Source organism: Muscardinus avellanarius (assembly GCF_963383645.1).
Source record: "Muscardinus avellanarius genome assembly, chromosome: 12".
Lineage (NCBI taxonomy): Eukaryota > Metazoa > Chordata > Mammalia > Rodentia > Gliridae > Muscardinus > Muscardinus avellanarius.
Genome location: NC_137798.1, coordinates 95,389,717 through 95,405,743, shown reverse-complemented (window position 1 = coordinate 95,405,743; position 16,027 = coordinate 95,389,717). Strand labels below are relative to the sequence as shown.

The 16,027-nt window shown below is 51.2% G+C and overlaps 1 protein-coding gene across 7 annotated transcripts in view; it reads left to right on the top strand.

Moving 5' to 3' along the window:
* Window positions 1-16,027, top strand: part of FBLN5 (fibulin 5) — a gene marked incomplete at both ends in the record, with an annotated part of 80,730 nt that overhangs the window by 51,525 nt on the left and 13,178 nt on the right. For 4 of the 7 annotated variants that reach the window (XM_080706896.1, XM_080706893.1, XM_080706892.1 and 1 more), the window contains 4 exons: window positions 4,128-4,250; window positions 7,788-7,904; window positions 11,008-11,127; window positions 15,684-15,806. In XM_080706896.1, coding sequence (XP_080563022.1) covers window positions 4,128-4,250; window positions 7,788-7,904; window positions 11,008-11,127; window positions 15,684-15,806 — 483 coding nt within the window. The remainder of the gene's footprint in view (window positions 1-4,127; window positions 4,251-7,787; window positions 7,905-11,007; window positions 11,128-15,683; window positions 15,807-16,027) is intronic. The other 3 variants (XM_080706895.1, XM_080706894.1, XM_080706898.1) reach the window with 2 other exon arrangements.

Genomic DNA, 16,027 nt, shown 5'->3' with positions numbered 1-16,027 from the left:
AAGATTTAACAGTAAAATCATACTTAGAACCATTTTATATGGAACAGAAAAGCGGGTTTTCTGATGAGAGAAGCAGTCTCCTCCCAGAGTGGTGGGAGGGGAAACATTAAATGAGAATAAGACTACAAACCGTGTTAGTCAGCGTTTCCACTGCTGTGACTAGAACACCCAACAAGCACAACTTAGAGAAGGAAAAGCTTATTTAGTTCACAGTTCCGAGATCATGAAGATTTCAGTCACTGATCAGTGGGCTCCCAGGAAGCAGCCAATCAGGTCATGGCAGGAAGCAGAGTGAGAGGAGCAGCCCCCAAGCACATAAGGCGTAGTCCCCCAGACCTTCTTCCCAGGGAGCCGCCTCCTCTGCCAGGCCCTACCTCTAAATTTTCCTGCACCGTGGACACATGAGCTTTTGGGGGACATTCTAAACCCCAACTATAACATGCATGAGATCCTTGGAGAACTTCTGATTAAGGAGAAAGGGGTGCTGTCACCCCTGGCTTTGGCTGCACACTTGCTCCAGGGGCTAAGTGTCGCAGTACCTGTGGGCTGTGATTCCCAGCTCATGCTGTTCGAGTCAGAATGGAAGATTCTGCTCATCCTGTTGTTGTCCCCACTTGGCTGGACAGTGGCATTGTAACGCCTCAAGGCCAGTTGCTCCGCCTGGTGCCTCTGTGCGATCTCGACTGGACTTGAGGGGCAGTCGTTCATTCCCTTAGGACACCCGCCCCGAGCACTCCGCCTCAGCACGCCTGCCCATGTGGAGCAGGGGATGGGGACGTGAAGTTGTAAACGAGTGCCACTCACATGCAGCCTGCCGTCCCAGACCTGGGCACCCCCTCTGCCGGTCGCCTCATCAGAAGGCATCAAGGAGATGGCATTGACGGGTATCAGTGGCTTCCCTGACAGTGGTCATTTGAGATGGAGAAGGCCACTCTGGGGATGTCTGAGTGGAAACATGGCAGTGAGGATAAAGCTTCAGGGGTCAACAGAACTGCGCTGCTTGACGCAGACGCTAGCTTCTTCCTAAGCAGTAACAACACTGGGCTTTTCTGCATTCTGGAAAATCCAGTGAGTGCTTTCTTCTAGTTGCTAGGTTGCTGGTCACCTGGAGAGCCGTGGACATTGCCCCAGCTGGGGAGAAACAATCCACGGTTGCTGTGGCAGAATCCTCCATGTGTCCAGGCAGCTGACCGATTCTCAGGAGGCTACTCAGTGAAGTTTCAGTGGGAGGGACGATGCTCGACGTCAGCTCTCCCAAGTGGCTCCAGGCTTGGGAGAATGGGAGCATGCGCGCGTGGGTACACACACACACACACACACACACACACACACACACACACACTCTAGGACATACAGAATGAATGAGCGAATGGATGGATACATGATTGAATGCACCCAGAATCCTTTTCTCTTCCTAAATTATACTGGAAAGGAAATAGCAGACCCGATTTGCACAGCAGGATAATGACACTTGCTCAGGTTGCCGTAATTTGTACTTTTCCACTGATGCAGAAAGGGAGGCCCTGCCAAAGAATGTCCTTGGAGTGGTTCGATATATTTTTCCTTCTGTTATTTAAGTCAAGTGTATTTAATGTAAGCAATGTGACCGCGAGCTGGAAAGCATGATGAGTCTTTCCGCTGCGTGTGGAAGCCCACAGTGTGAACATTCCCAGCTTGAGCTCTGTCAGGTGTGAGAGCTGACAGCGGTTTTGGGGGCGGTGGTGGTGGTTGCTTTTAAAGAACACAAGCCAACATGGTCTTGTCAGTTAGTTGGCCAGGAAAGGCCGCCTGGAGGGCTTCAAGGCATTAATGTTTGCTGTTCATGTGTTCATTCATTCAATAGTCACCGAACATTTACCATGGAGACGTACCAGGTGGGTTTTGAGGCTGTGAGGGTAGGAAACACCCTTCAAAACGCTCCAGGGACTTGCTGAATTCTCAAAATATACTTTATATTGACATTCCAAATATGAATAATGAAAGGTAACTTTTTAATTTTTTACACATACAGCAATAGAAGTGGTCTGCAATGGAGCTAATTCTGAAGTTCAGGAAAGTGGGAGCGTGAACTTCAAAGACTTTGGTCAGGCCTGAGTGCTTGGCATGCACATGCACATGCACACACTCGGGCCAACACTTGGGCTCCTCTGTTCCCTTCTGAGCCCAGCCTGGGCCACTTGCATGTATTTGGTTTCTCTCTGTAGGACTCTGTGGGCACATTGTGTGCGCAGTAGTTACACAAACACAGAGACTTGGGAACTCACCATCGGTCTCCAAAGCTTCTTCATCCCCTTTCTGGTCTCCCTCACCCTTCATTGTCCGTAAGGCAGGAAAAAGAGCAGAAATTCCCAAGGCAGCGCCGTTCTCAGGGTACAATTGCCATCCATCACTCCCCACTGGGAAAATGTAAATCTGCCCTGGCCGATAGCGGCTTTATTTATTGTTACAGGCTTCGATATAGATTGGGGCAGGAGCGGCCGTCAGCCAAGCATTATTTGCCGGCTCCCGTGGGAGGCTTGGTTTGATGGGCAGAGCTGGGATGGAAGGGAGGCGAAGGCAGGGATAGGAGTGTCTGTGGCTGAGAACTGCCCTGGAGTTTTGCCTGGAGGCTGCACGCAATCAACGCATTGGGCTGGAACAGGTTCTTGGAGGCTAGCCACATGTAGAGGACCGAAGGCTGGTTCCTCCTGGGGCCCAAAAACCTAGTCACATTGGCATGGGGTGAGGACCCAATCATTGTCATTAATGTCGAGTTATTGCTTGTGAGTCATGGATTGTGGTGGTCGCTTTACTCCAAGAGACCATGGCTCACCTGGCTGAATGGTCTACCTAGCTGTGTCAGCCTCCTGAGGGCGAGCATGCGAAGCTCTGTGCTGCCAAAGCCCAGGCTCAAGGAGCTCACACTTTGGTTTCTTGATTCCCCTTGTCCCCACCATACATATACAAGGAAGCCACCCAAATGGATGACGAGAGAGTCTGCAGAGCTGCAGTGTCAAGAGGTAAACGAGTCATGAGCTGGGGGGGTGGTCCGGTTTGGGTCTGGAAAGCTCCTCCAGAAGCTCACGTGTTAACGCATGTCCCCAGTGCAGCAAGGTTCAGAGGTGGGGCTTGGCTCGAGGAGGCAGAGCACTGGGGGCGTGGCCTTGAGGACTGTCTGTCCCTGGACCCTCGCTCTTGCTGCCCATGGCAATAAGTTGAGCGGCTTTCCTCCACTGCACTGTCCCGCCATGATGTCCGCCTGGTAGCCAGCCAACTATGGACGGAACCTCTGAAACTGTGAGCCAAAATAAACGTTTCCTCCTCCAGATTGTTCTTTTCAGGGATTTTGGTCACAGCAACAAAAAACTAACTAATACAGGTGGGGGAAAGGTAGCAAAAGCTTGGTTCTCTTTCCTCTGTGTGCTATGCCAGCCCCCTCTTGCACCAGCTTGGTCCAGGGCCATGTAACTTCCTCCATCCTTGCACAGTGGACTTGGAGTCAGGCAGGCAGAGACCTTGAATATGGCTGACTTTTGTGCTCTGAAGCTCTCATTTAAGGATCAGGGACTGACCTGGACCGAAGTACCTTCATTCTAGGTTGACCCAGGAGCTCTGGGATGCAGAAAAGACTGCAGGTCCCATGAAGCTTCAGACAGGGGCAGTTGCCCCAGCAGAAAGGTTTTCCTGGACAAATGTGATTAAGCGACAACTAGCAGATTCTGTTGGCAGAATATTTCTTGTGCTTCTATCATGTTCTCAGTGGTGATCGGCACAGTCCTGTGTACCCAGTAAGTACACAGCTGACCCCGAATGAAGAAGTCTAATACGAAATGCCATTGTAAATCAAGTAATGAATTGTTCTTAAGGTGGTTACCTGTAGAGAACAATAGCATAGGATGGCAAAAGAGTGCCTAAGGTCTCGTGCTCACTTCCTTGGCCATTTCCCTGGTAGACTTCTCCTGCACAGACCAGTTTTGTCCCTCTAGGGAGAGGCCAACATCTCCTAAAGATGCCCAGCAGGGAGACACTACCATCTCTTTGGGTGTCACCCAATGCCTCCCAGCTCAAACCAGCAGCTGGCAATTTGGGTGGCACCAGGACTGTCAAAAGGTGTTGGCGACGGTCTTTGGAATCTTTCTGTGTTGCAGATGTGGACGAGTGTGCAACGGACTCCCACCAGTGCAACCCCACGCAGATCTGCATCAACACGGAAGGCGGGTACACCTGCTCCTGCACTGACGGCTACTGGCTCCTGGAAGGCCAATGCTTAGGTAACAGCTTGCTAGAAGCCTCGGGAAGTCGGAAGCTGGTGACTGCCATGGGTCCATGAGATGGGGCCGTGGTCAGGTGGCCTAAAGGTAGGAAGCTTTTCTGTAGATAGGAGGTAGACCGCTATTGAGCATCCATGGACCACCATCCTTTTATTCTTTTTGTTCTGTTTTCTTTGTTATCCTGGGGATCAAATCCAGGTCCTGGCACATGCCAGAAAAGAGCTGTGGCACTGAGCTACATCCCCAGCCCACACCACCTTTTTGGTTATCACGATCATTGTCATGTAATTATTATATATTATAGTTTCAAAATTGTCATTGTTTGGGGGTCTTTGTTGTTGTCATCACTGTTGTTTTGAGTCTCTCTCTCTGTTCCCTAGGTTGGTCGTGAACTCATGGGTTCAAGTGATTTTTTTTTTTCCAACTTAGCCTCCCAAGTAGCTATCACCGTGCTGACTTCTTACAGTTTTTGTTTATTCATGATGCTGGGGATTGAACCCAGAGGCATTCTACCTCCAGCCCTATTTTATTTTTCATTTGGAAATAGGGTCTCGCTAAGTTGCTGAGAGCCTTGCTGAATTGCTGAGACTGGCTTTGAACCCGAGAGCCTCCTGTCTCAAGTACCAGGATGATAGGTGTGTGCCGCCATGCCCAGCTTTTATAGTTTTTGAATGTACTTTCGCGGGCTCAAGTTAGGTTTTGCCTAGACTTTCTTCCTGCCTTCAGGAAGTTTATATCTACGCCAGAAAGAGACAGAAGTGAGTGTTAGTCTGTCCTAGTTAGAAGCAAGGCGAAGCCAAGGGAACACATTTCCAAGTCTCAAAAGTGCATCTGCAGAATCTGATCAGAGACCATCTCTCCCGCCCCCAGCACGCGGTCACCACTGCCCCTGCCACACCCATCTCGCTGGCTGGGCCTTTTCTTTTTACTCCAAAGGAGTTAGTCGTCACTAATGGAGAATTTTGTCCCTTGCAGTTGGCATCCACTTTATGATCTTTCTGTTTATTTTCACATTAGGGCTGTTTTCCTTTTCTTCCCATCTAGATTTGAGTGTAGCCAAGTGAATGAATTCATAGCAATCTCTAGCTGTCACTTCAATTTCTACTTCTCGGGTGTGATCTCTATGTTCTTAGAAAAGTCCTGCCAGTTTAAATTCTCTAAGATATTATTCTGTTGCCTAAAAGTCAGAGCTGGAGGGACTGAGAAACAGAGCCAAGCAACATCATGGAAACAAAAAGGAAAGGAAAAATCAAGTGCCTCTTTCCAAGTCTCTCTTGATCAAGGCTGTGGTTGGGCCGGCTCTCACGACCTGTCTGCAGCATCCTTGAGGCCTGATAAGCCAGCCTCGACTTGGCAGGGTTCTCTCCAGGCCTGCATGGAAGAGCTGGTGCACATGGGCATTTGTCAGTATGATGGTCCCCGTGCATTGAAACCAACCTCTGGTCTAATGGAAAATTTGATGCTACTGACTTGAACATAAGCGGTCAGCAAGAGGGGGTTATTTGCACAGAAACTTAATATATAGAATTTCAGAGCTGGAAGGGATGTTCGGTGTTATGTCATCCAACTTTTATGGAGTTGGCAACAGACTCAAAGAGATCAAACATCTTGGATAAAGCTAAAGTGAGCTGGGTTTACCATCTCAGTCTCCTGCTTCTGGGCCAATTTTTTTCCCCTACCACAAGGTGTGCTAGAGAGGCAGAGGAGACCAGGATACTCAGGCCTCGTTCTAGAGACCTTAGGGCCAAAAAACTCCTCTAATCTTACCAGAGAGGTGCCAGTAACTGGGACATCCCTTTTCCTGGGAGGGGTGGCCTCTGCATGGAGCAGGAAGTTTGGGAGAGATGCTCGAGGAGGCCCAATGTGGTGCCACAGGGCACAATCCATTCACGTTTCACAGCTGACATAAAGACCTTTCCTAATTGTCTTGCAAGACTCATGTCTTCCCTTGGCCAAACTTCTTTTTCTTTCAAAATGCAAGTTCCATAGCTCGACCACCCCATCTGTGACCTTCAGATGCATTGCTTTTGTGGGGATAACATTTCCTCCTTGGTACCCCTAGAGTAAAAGGGTACCTGGCTGGCCTCTGCTGCCTCCCTGGGCTTTGGTGACACATCTTTCTCTACCCCGGGAAGAGTGAGGACCAGCAACTGTACAAGCCAATGGGCTTTCCAAGCGAGAGCTGCCCAGCACTCAGGGCAGTGGGGTGGTCCAGGTGGGCCTTGGAGATAAAAATGAATCACAAGGCAGGATGTAGACTCTGATAAGGGCTCAGTTATCAGTAAGGGATTGAGATGGCCTGGAGAGATAGAGTCCAGTTACTTAAGACAGTAAGCAGTAGAAACAGGCACAGGGGCTGATGAGTTTCTGAGCTAGTTTCCAGAGCCCTGAATGGATGCTGGTCCCAAAAGCACTGTGGTACTGGAGAGGGAATGTGCTTAGTTTAGGGGGATGGGATAAGAACCAGTTACATCCACAGGCAGATCAGCTGGTCCCAGCAGGCGCCTGGTGTTTTCATTCACTATACCTGCCCTGTAAGATGAACTGCCCAGCTCTCACCCCATCCACCGAGGGTGTTAAGTGCTTTCCCCGTAGCCTCAGGCTCCCTGTGGATTGGCGTGTGTTACCTGGAGGTCATGTTGTCCAGCTCTGCTGAAAGTATCCATTAGCCATAGCACTGCTGCCCTTCTTGGAAGGCCAGCCATGGCTCGGAACAGGCACATTTATCTAAAGGTGTATGTCCACTCTGATGCAAAGAGGAGGGCCAGAAGAACCCCAGCATCTCTGTGTTACTGGATCCATAGGTGTCGATGTAGTGTTCCCCAGCTTGTCCCTGCCACACCAGCTCCTGTTCCTCAGAGCTGAACATGTTCACTGTTAATGGAGCTGGCAGGGAGCCTATTGGAGCGATGCTGTGGATTCTTCTTACATGTTACGCTAACTTGTTCCTTCCCAGGGCAGTGAAAAGTTCATATGAAATATTTGAGTTTATTTATTTTTTATTTTTTTATTTTGCTACTGGGGATTGAACTCAGGGGCATTCTACCTTGAAGCTACACTCCCAGCCCTTTTTATTTTTTATTTCAAAACAAGGTCTCACTAAGTTGCTGAGGCTGGCCTAGAACCTGGGATCCTCCTGTCTCAGCCTCCCAAGTACTAGGATTACAGACATGCACCACCATGCAGGGCTTGAAAGTTGACTCTTAATGTTGCATAAATCTTAGCTGATGAGTTGGATAGACTATGAGAGGCATCTTGTTCAGTATCTCACTTGAAGAAGAAAGAACGTCAACTGCTCTCAGGAGAGGTTCGGGTGTCCACAGGACTGAGATGATCTGGAGAGGTGGGCACTGTGGGGAGGTGGAGCCTTGTGACCCAGCGAGGGTCCCCATTCCTGACACTCTGTAGGTACTGACTTCATATCAGTCCCCCCTTGCTTCCCCTCGTGGTCCCTCCCCGGGAGAGGCAACGGCAGCCAGCTGGTGGCGCCCGCGATGAGCGGTAACCTGTCTGTGTTGCCTGTGTTTCTATTTGTAGACATTGATGAGTGTCGCTACGGTTACTGCCAGCAACTCTGTGCCAATGTCCCTGGATCCTATTCCTGTACCTGCAACCCTGGTTTTACCCTCAACGACGACGGGAGGTCTTGCCAAGGTATGTGACGTGCTCGATAAATTGGACACGATGTGAAACGCCAGACACAGCCCCCTTCGGTGCCTGGTAGTTTATGTCTGCGAAACTGTCCTTGAAGTATGTTCTCATCCCCATCACTGCTCACCCATCCCCGGCGCTTACAGAAACCTGAGGCCTGAGCATTGTGTTAACGCAAAGCAGCTCAAAAAATTCCGAGCACTGTGGAGGGAGGAGCCAAACTCCCCATCAGCTGGGGGCTCACAGGCTCATGGATTTTCTTCTCTTTCTCTATCTGCCAGCCAGAAGTAGCCTTGCTGCCTCCCCCACATGATCAGAAAATTTCACACGTGTCCTGTAGCCTCATTTCAGTTCCTAGGACCCTGACCCCTGGTGAATCACAGAATAGATGCATACATGCTATGCAGGGGTCTTCTGGCAATGTTGAGGCCTCTCACTAAAGTTCCCTTCTGCCCTGTGCAGGAAAGGGCCTATTATTTAGCAAAGAGTCGGGCAGGGTGGGAGTACCTTCCCCAGGCATCCGCATGCCCCACAAAATCACCATGAAACAAGGGTGCTTTCTGCTTTTCACACAATCACTCTAGATACTGATAAGTAAGCAAAGCCAGCCACATGTCTATCTCAGTTTCCATCAGAAGGCTTCCTCTGCTCTGGGAGGGAATGAGAGACTTAAGACCCAAGGAATTAGTGCAAATCCTGCCCTGGCCCCTGGCTCCCCGCCCCGGCCCCTGCAGGGCCTCAGTCCCTGGCAGCCGCCTGGTCCGGGGTGGAGGCACGCCAGAGACGCAGAATGAGGTCTTTGTCTGGAGCCGGCCACCAGTTTTCACAGGGCCGTTTCCTTGTCACACCATTGGAGCAAGTTCTGGCTGGCAGGCTCTTGGCCAGCGAGTGGGAGGATATTATGTCTCCATTAGTTTAATCGTATCTAAATCACTGGGTAAACAGGAAGGCATCAATGTTCAAGGGCTTGATCCCCGGTTCTTTGTAAGGCTCTCCTCCAAAGCTGGTCCTGCTAATTGTTCCAAGAAGTCTCCACTGCTGTTCCTCTGGTGGGGAGAGGGCATTGTCTTCTGAGGGGAGCCGAGGAAGTCGGTGGAGCAGGGTCTTTCCTTCCCGCTGGAGCCGGGAGCAGGCGCTGGCTTCCTCGCCACAGTGATAAGCGCCGTAGGACAGATGCCCGCTTCTTGGTGCCAGGGCTGGGGGCTGGAAGTGCCAGCCCACATTTCTCCCAGCAGCTGGCATCACGCACCCAGTCTGAACCTCCTGAGGAGTGGCCGTGCAGGGCGGAGCCAAAAGCCACGTGTATCCTTCAGGCCTCTTGGGGACTGGTCTGTGACAAAGAGCAACTAATTCACCTGGCGGCACCCAGTCCGGCAGCGTGATGGAGCAGCGGGCCAGGCACTCAGGCCTCTGGGCACCGGGCCACTGGGTATTGCATCAGCAGGGCCCACAGGCAGCTCAGGCCGCTGGGGACCCTATCAAGCTTTGCCAGCGATAGCTGGTCACGCACGGATAAGTGCTCTATATCCCTCAGAGCACTGAGTCCCGACAGTAGAGTTGTAAGGAGGGTAGGCAGGTACGGGTGGTCCCACTTCACAGATGACAAAATCGAGACTCAGAGAGGTCAAGTCACTCGGCCCAAGCTAGGGAGGCGTGTGACGGCAGAGCCGGGTAGCAGAGCTGGGATGGAAAGCCAGGGCAGGTCCAAGAGGGATGCTCTCGACTCCTCGAGCATCCAGAGGACATTTGGAAAGGCTGGCAGAGGAGGACAGCCGGGCCCAGGGGTGCAAACCTTTGGGTCCTGCTCTTCGAGCAGCTGCCAGCTGTGGGAGGGAGAGCTGAGCTCATTCGTGTTCGTGTGGCCAGCGCTGGCCAGCAGCCGAGGACGCCAGCCGTAATGTGCGGCAGCCAGCCTGTGTCTGGGCCTGTGCTCAGCGGCTCAGCACAGGCGACATCTTCCTGCCTGGCCCCGTCCCGCCCTGGTGGGACACCCCAGCCTCCCACAGGCACCAGGGACTCTGGAATCTCGCTGGACCTTCCCAACATGCATGTTTATTTGTTTTTCCTTAGAGAACTCCAAAGAGAGCAGGAAGCAGGCTCTTTGTGGGTGTGGGATTCACCTCCTATTTAAGCAAAGCCCCTCAAACTGCTCACCCTGAAGGATTTTGCCTCTGAAAACACTCAAGTCTCTATTCAGAGTCTTAAGAGGTTTACCTGGACCTTTGAAGTGGCTAGAACAGCTCCTGGCTGGCTGGAGCCTCGGCCGTGCCCGTGGAGCGTGGCAGAGGGAGACAGAATGTTCCCGTCAGTGCCGGGGCTGAGGGGCTTCTCCCCTCTGCTCCGCAGAATGAATCCCCTGGACCGTGAAAAAAACCCTGACTCACTTTCCAGTACCAGCTGGGCCCTTGTTAGCATGTGGACTAGGGTCCATTTCTAAATCTTCAAAAACACTTAAACGATTTTATCGATGAATAGTTGATCCACGAGAAGCTGCACTAACCAAAGGTATGCTATGTTCATCGATCCTGACGAAGCTGTCACTGCGTTTGAGATGATGAGCCCCCATCTTCCCCTTAACCCATTCGCCCAGTAAGATGGGGGTAGTGCTCTTTGAAATAGGACTGTGGTAAGGATCGAGGGGTTCCCTTATCAACAGTGAAGTTATTTATGCATAATAAATATGTCATTGGAATCATCATGATTGTTTAGCTTAAACTTCAAAGACAGAGAGAATAGGAGAACTAGTTGGCGATGGAATGCGGCAGGCGATGGGAAGAACACGTGTTGCCTGGGAATTCTGTGGGGGAGCCGTGGAGCGCAGACCCGCTAGCGGGTGCCTGTGTACATCCATGTATATGATGTGTGTACTCGCATCCCCCTTCCCAACTTGCGACTCCAGAGGGGCGTGCGGACAGAAGCTCTAGTCCTGCAGGGAACATTCTGGGGCTCAGGGATGAGAATCAGACAGCTCCTGGATGGAGATCATGGGCCCCTGCAGCTCTGGTCTCCTGCCCACGGTAGATTTGTTGCCGCTGCCATCTTTTGTTTGGTTAGCGTGGATGCTCTGTTGTGAGAATGGTCAGTGGTATGCTCTGGCTTCCCACAGATGTGAACGAGTGCGAAACGGAGAACCCCTGCGTGCAGACCTGCGTCAACACCTATGGCTCCTTCATCTGCCGCTGTGACCCGGGATATGAACTGGAGGATGATGGCATTCATTGCAGTGGTAATGGGCTTGGCACTGGAGACGTCCACCTGTGCTGGGGGCCTGGGGAGCTTCCTCTGCAGGTGTTTCCTCTCATTTCCTGGACACATGTCCAGTTGGGGACGTTTCCACTGTGGTGGGGTCGCAACCACACAGAACAGAGATGAGTCGCTTCCTAAGGGGTGGGTGGGGTCTCTCCTTCCCCGTCATCATCGAATCCCTAACTGAAGTCAGTGAGCTCCTGCCCAGGGCTGGGATGGGCTGAGGAGGAAGAGAAGTCACCTGATTTTGCCCTTTGGTCTGAGAGTAACCGTCCTTCTCACCAGGCACTGGCCCATCTGGGGCTAGGAAGATCGTATTTACAGAGAACAGTGACCCAGGAATATTAGCGTGTCTCATCCAGCATTGAGTGATTAAGGTCATATATAAAAATGCATATACTTTGTAAACTTCTGAAATCTCAACATATAATCAGTGTCCAGCTTCAGACCTGGCACAGAGCCTGCAAGAAAGCGTTCTGGAAGCAGTGAACAGAAGTCGAATGTTGAGTGAATGATACCTTAGTAACTTGTATGAGAATCTCGTTGTGGAGGCTGAACTGACTCTCTGTAACTTCTTCAGTTGGCCATTTAAAAATATCTTCCAAGGAGCTATGATTCTTCGCCCATACAAGTGTGTTGGCTCTATCATAATTTTAATTGCCTCTTTTTCTCCAGAAAGAAATTTTAATTTTCGAGAATGCTAGAAACTCTTACTAGACTGTTAAATCCTTGAGAATAGGAACTGCGTCTTACTCATGTATCTCTGTAGGATCCCTAAGAGATCTGCCCTTTTCTCTCTTTCTCCCTTTCTCTCCTTATCCCCCATTTGTTTTTTGTAAATGGTGAATTAAAGTAAACGCCATTTCAGCTACTCTCAACATCAGCAGCAGCTGGGAACTAGCAAAGTCCAAGTCAATTAACATTTCACTGTACTTTTCAAACTAAGTGGGCTATACACTGGGGGTAAAGATCTTTTTGTCCAACAGAATGGAGTTTCCTGATCCCTGGTTTTGCTGTAACAGGAACCAACACAAGTTATGAATGAGGCTTGTTCGATAGCTTCACCCAGAACTGGAGAGTTCTTGGGGCAGAGTCCCCTGAGACAAATGAGCTCCTCTCCCTGGGGCCAGGAAAGTCAGAGCCACAGAGACTTTGTGGCGGGCAGTTACAGAGAGCCTTGAGCGGATTCAATCTCAGCTCCAGAAACAGAAAGAAAATACTCTCGGGCATGAAAGGCTACTTTCTTCCTAGATTTCAATCCCCCCACATGGTATTTCTTGGGAGCACCAAAGCCAAAAAAAAAACTGAGAGCTGTGGAAAGCTCGGCATTACGAGATGGGATTATTTGTTTCGCCGGAATTCCCTGCAAATTCACAGATATTTATTGACCATCTGCAGAGTGTGGCAATGTGACTCTGGAACCAGATGAAGCTGAATTCAAGTTCTGCCTCTGCTGTTTACTACTTTCCTTGGCCAGGGCACTTCCAGAGGCTCAGTTTCCTCTTTTGTTAAAAAGCCAACCAGCCAACCATCCTCGCGCAGTGGTCCTAAGAATCAGTCAAGTTGGTGTACCTAAGTGTCTTTATCTGGTAATTAATCCTCCCCAAATAAGCGTCGGAGACTTGCAGCTTCTTGACGAGCTCAGCTCCTTATTGCTTTGACAGGGGTTTGTGGTTGACACACTTTACCCACCATGGCCAACCCTCTTCCCGGTTCACCGCATGCCCATTTTCCCTAAGCCTGCGAGTGACCCCTGGCGACTGCAAGCCTTCTGGGCAGGGTGGCGGTGTGACCTAGGAGTTGGTTTTCTATTTTCTGTGCTTGCTTCTCGGGTTTCTCCCCATCTCCACTTCTCCATTTCCTTATCTTTGCTGTCACAGATAGTATGGCCCTCCATGCAGCACCAGAGCCTCTCAGCCTGGTCGCCTTGTCCCTCCGGGACTTGCTAATCCACGCTAATCCCGAAAGCCAGGGTGAGATTTCACATGGAGGAGCGAAAGTGGCCCAGTGTGCGCTCCCTGCCAGAAACTCGGCTTATATTTCAGCTTTTCAGTGGAGGGCGGAGCCGGGCGCTTTCACACGGCCTGGGAACTGCAGCTCCAAGGGCAGGGTGGGTGTTACGCTCCATCTGCATTGGAGCCAAAGCCCCTGGGGAGATCGCCCCCACCCCAGGACTCCCCAGATCTGCTGACGTTAAGTCCCGAGCATAATTGCCCTGGAGGACATTACAACATCGTGTTTACCCGCATGGGATCGAGTGCTGGCCACGTTCAAATCCCAGCTTTCCTATTTCCTGGTTATCTGTGAGTTCAATCAAGTTACCTAACTTCTTCAAGCCTCAAATTTTCTTCTGGAAATTACAGGCATTAATAGCACCTTCCCAGGGTGGAGGTGGGGATTAACTCAGATGAGGCATGGAAAGACTGTAACCCATTACTTGGCGCAGCCTCAGTGAGCCCCGGGGCCGACAGGGATCACTTCCATAGCCACTAAAGATGTGCACAGAACGAGAAAGCTCACAGAAATAGCCAAGGACTGATGGGTGTGGACCAGAGGCCCGAGGCTCCTGGAGTGAAGAGGGGGAGGGGGCCCACAGAAATAGGTGTTACCAGAGAGCGCGTGAGCTGAGATTTCGGGTCGGCATGCTAATCTCTGTGCAGACCACTGAGAGGGACCCCCGCCCTGGGGCAGGGTTTTTCTCAGTTGCAAGAGGCATCAGGCTCAGAACACCCAGCATTCCCCAGCGGTGGACAGCCGCCTAGTTCTCCCCGAGCCTCCAGTGGTCTGCGAGTTGGAGAGTAATCCGAGGACACATCACATGGGGAAACTAGTGAAAACAGTTTTCGGGAAACAACAAATGCAAGAAAAACATGTTTTCTTTGGCATGCTTGTTGAATGAGGCGCAAACGGGGGTTCCGCTGCCAGACTCTCTGTGTGATGAAGAGTTGGCTTTTCTGGAACGCCCGCTTCTGCATCAGCTGCCGCCCTCCCCGCAGACAAGAGTGGAAACGTCACGTGCGCGGTGCCCCTCCCCCACGGCCCCTTCTTAGCGTGGCCCGGGCCAGACCCTCTGGAAGCTGCCCTGTCCCTGTCCCAGGGAGCGTCAGAGGCAACAGGCCATGGGAGACCATGTGCCCGCACACCCTGGAGTTCTCTCTGTCAAGGAAGATTTATTTATTTATTTATTTATTTTAATTGGTGCATTGTTGTCATATATTTTAACGGAGTAAAGATAGTAGAGGCATACGTGCACACATTACCCGAAACAGGTTCTCACTGAGTTGCAGAGGACCTCACTAAGTAGCTGAGGCTGGCCACGAACCGCAATCCTCCTGTCTCAGCCTCCCAAGTGCTGGGATTACAAGTGTGCACCACCACGCCTTTTTGTGTGTGTGTGCATGTGCATGTGCGTGCGTGCGTGCGTGCGTGCGTGCGTGTGTGTGTGTGTGTGTGTGTTACTGGAGATGGAACCCAGGGGCTTTCTCTACCTCCGGGCTACACTACCAGACCTATTTTATATTTTATTTGGAAACAGGGTCTCACTAAGTTGCTGAGAGCCTCACTAAGTGGCTGAGGCTGGTTTCAAAACTGCGCAATCCTCCTGTCTCAGCCTCCCAAGCGCGGGGATTACAAGTGTGCGTCACCACGCCTAGTTTGTTGGTTTTGTTTTGATACAGGGTCTGGCTATGTTGCTCAGGCAGTCCCGGGCTCAAGCCATCCCCCTGCCCCAGCCTCCAAGTAGCTGAGACTAGAGGCACACACCACTGCACCTATCTTGATACAATGGAATTTTAATACCACCACTTCCTAGCCTTCTGGACATGTCCCTCTTTTTTTTTTTTTTTTTAAACCCAGGTGTATTCTACCTCTGAGCTATACCCCAGATATATATTTTTTGAAACAGGGTCTTACTAAGTTGCTGAGGGCCTCGCTAAATTATTGAGGCTGTCCTCAAACCTGTGATCCTCCTGTCTCAGCCTCCCTAGTACTAGGATTATAGGCCTGTGCCACCACATCAGGCCCGGGTATGTCCTTCTTAACTGAGACATTAAGAACAATGTTCTTGCTCGACTTGAAGAGGAGAGGGGAGTTGGTATGTTGGTTTCCTCTTTGGTAGATTGGGTTCATGAATGTCTTCTGGCTCTTGGGGAAGAGCTCTGCCCTGGAAAACCCAGCAGTCAGGCAAATCTCAGCCCCTTGGGCAGAGTGGAAACGGAGTGCACATGTCCCACAAGGCCAGAGCAGTCAGTACGAGTGGGTGAGTGACGTGGCTGCGCCAGAGGCCAGGCTGTAGGAGTGTGGTGCAGGTGGATTTCTGCTCCATCATAGAAAGGGATTTTCTAACAATTAGTCCAAATACCAAGGAGCATCCCCAGGAGGCAGTGAGCTCCCCATCAGCACAAGTGTTGAAGACGTAAATTGACAACATCATGGCAGCAGAGCCGCTATAGCTATGAGGCAAGCTCAGGAGTTGGAGTAGATGATGGCGATGATCGTCTGCCATAATCCATAGCACGTGTAACTTGCCGCCCCCAGATATGGACGAATGCAGCTTCTCTGAGTTCCTCTGCCAACACGAGTGTGTGAACCAGCCCGGCACGTACTTCTGCTCCTGCCCTCCGGGTTACATTCTGCTGGATGACAACCGAAGTTGCCAGGGTAAGACTGTCTACGGGGGTCTGGCTGGGGCTGACGCGGGTCATCCGGGCATCCTCACTGGGGAGCCCTGCGCGCCTTCAGAAGCTGGCAGGAGTGAGAGGGAGTGGGTGCTGGTGGCACCAGAGTGAGGGTCCTGAGCAGGATCCTGGGCTGCACCCCCACCCCCCCTACTTCATGCCATGACCCATCCTTGGGGAGGACGTGGGCCACTCACACGCCTG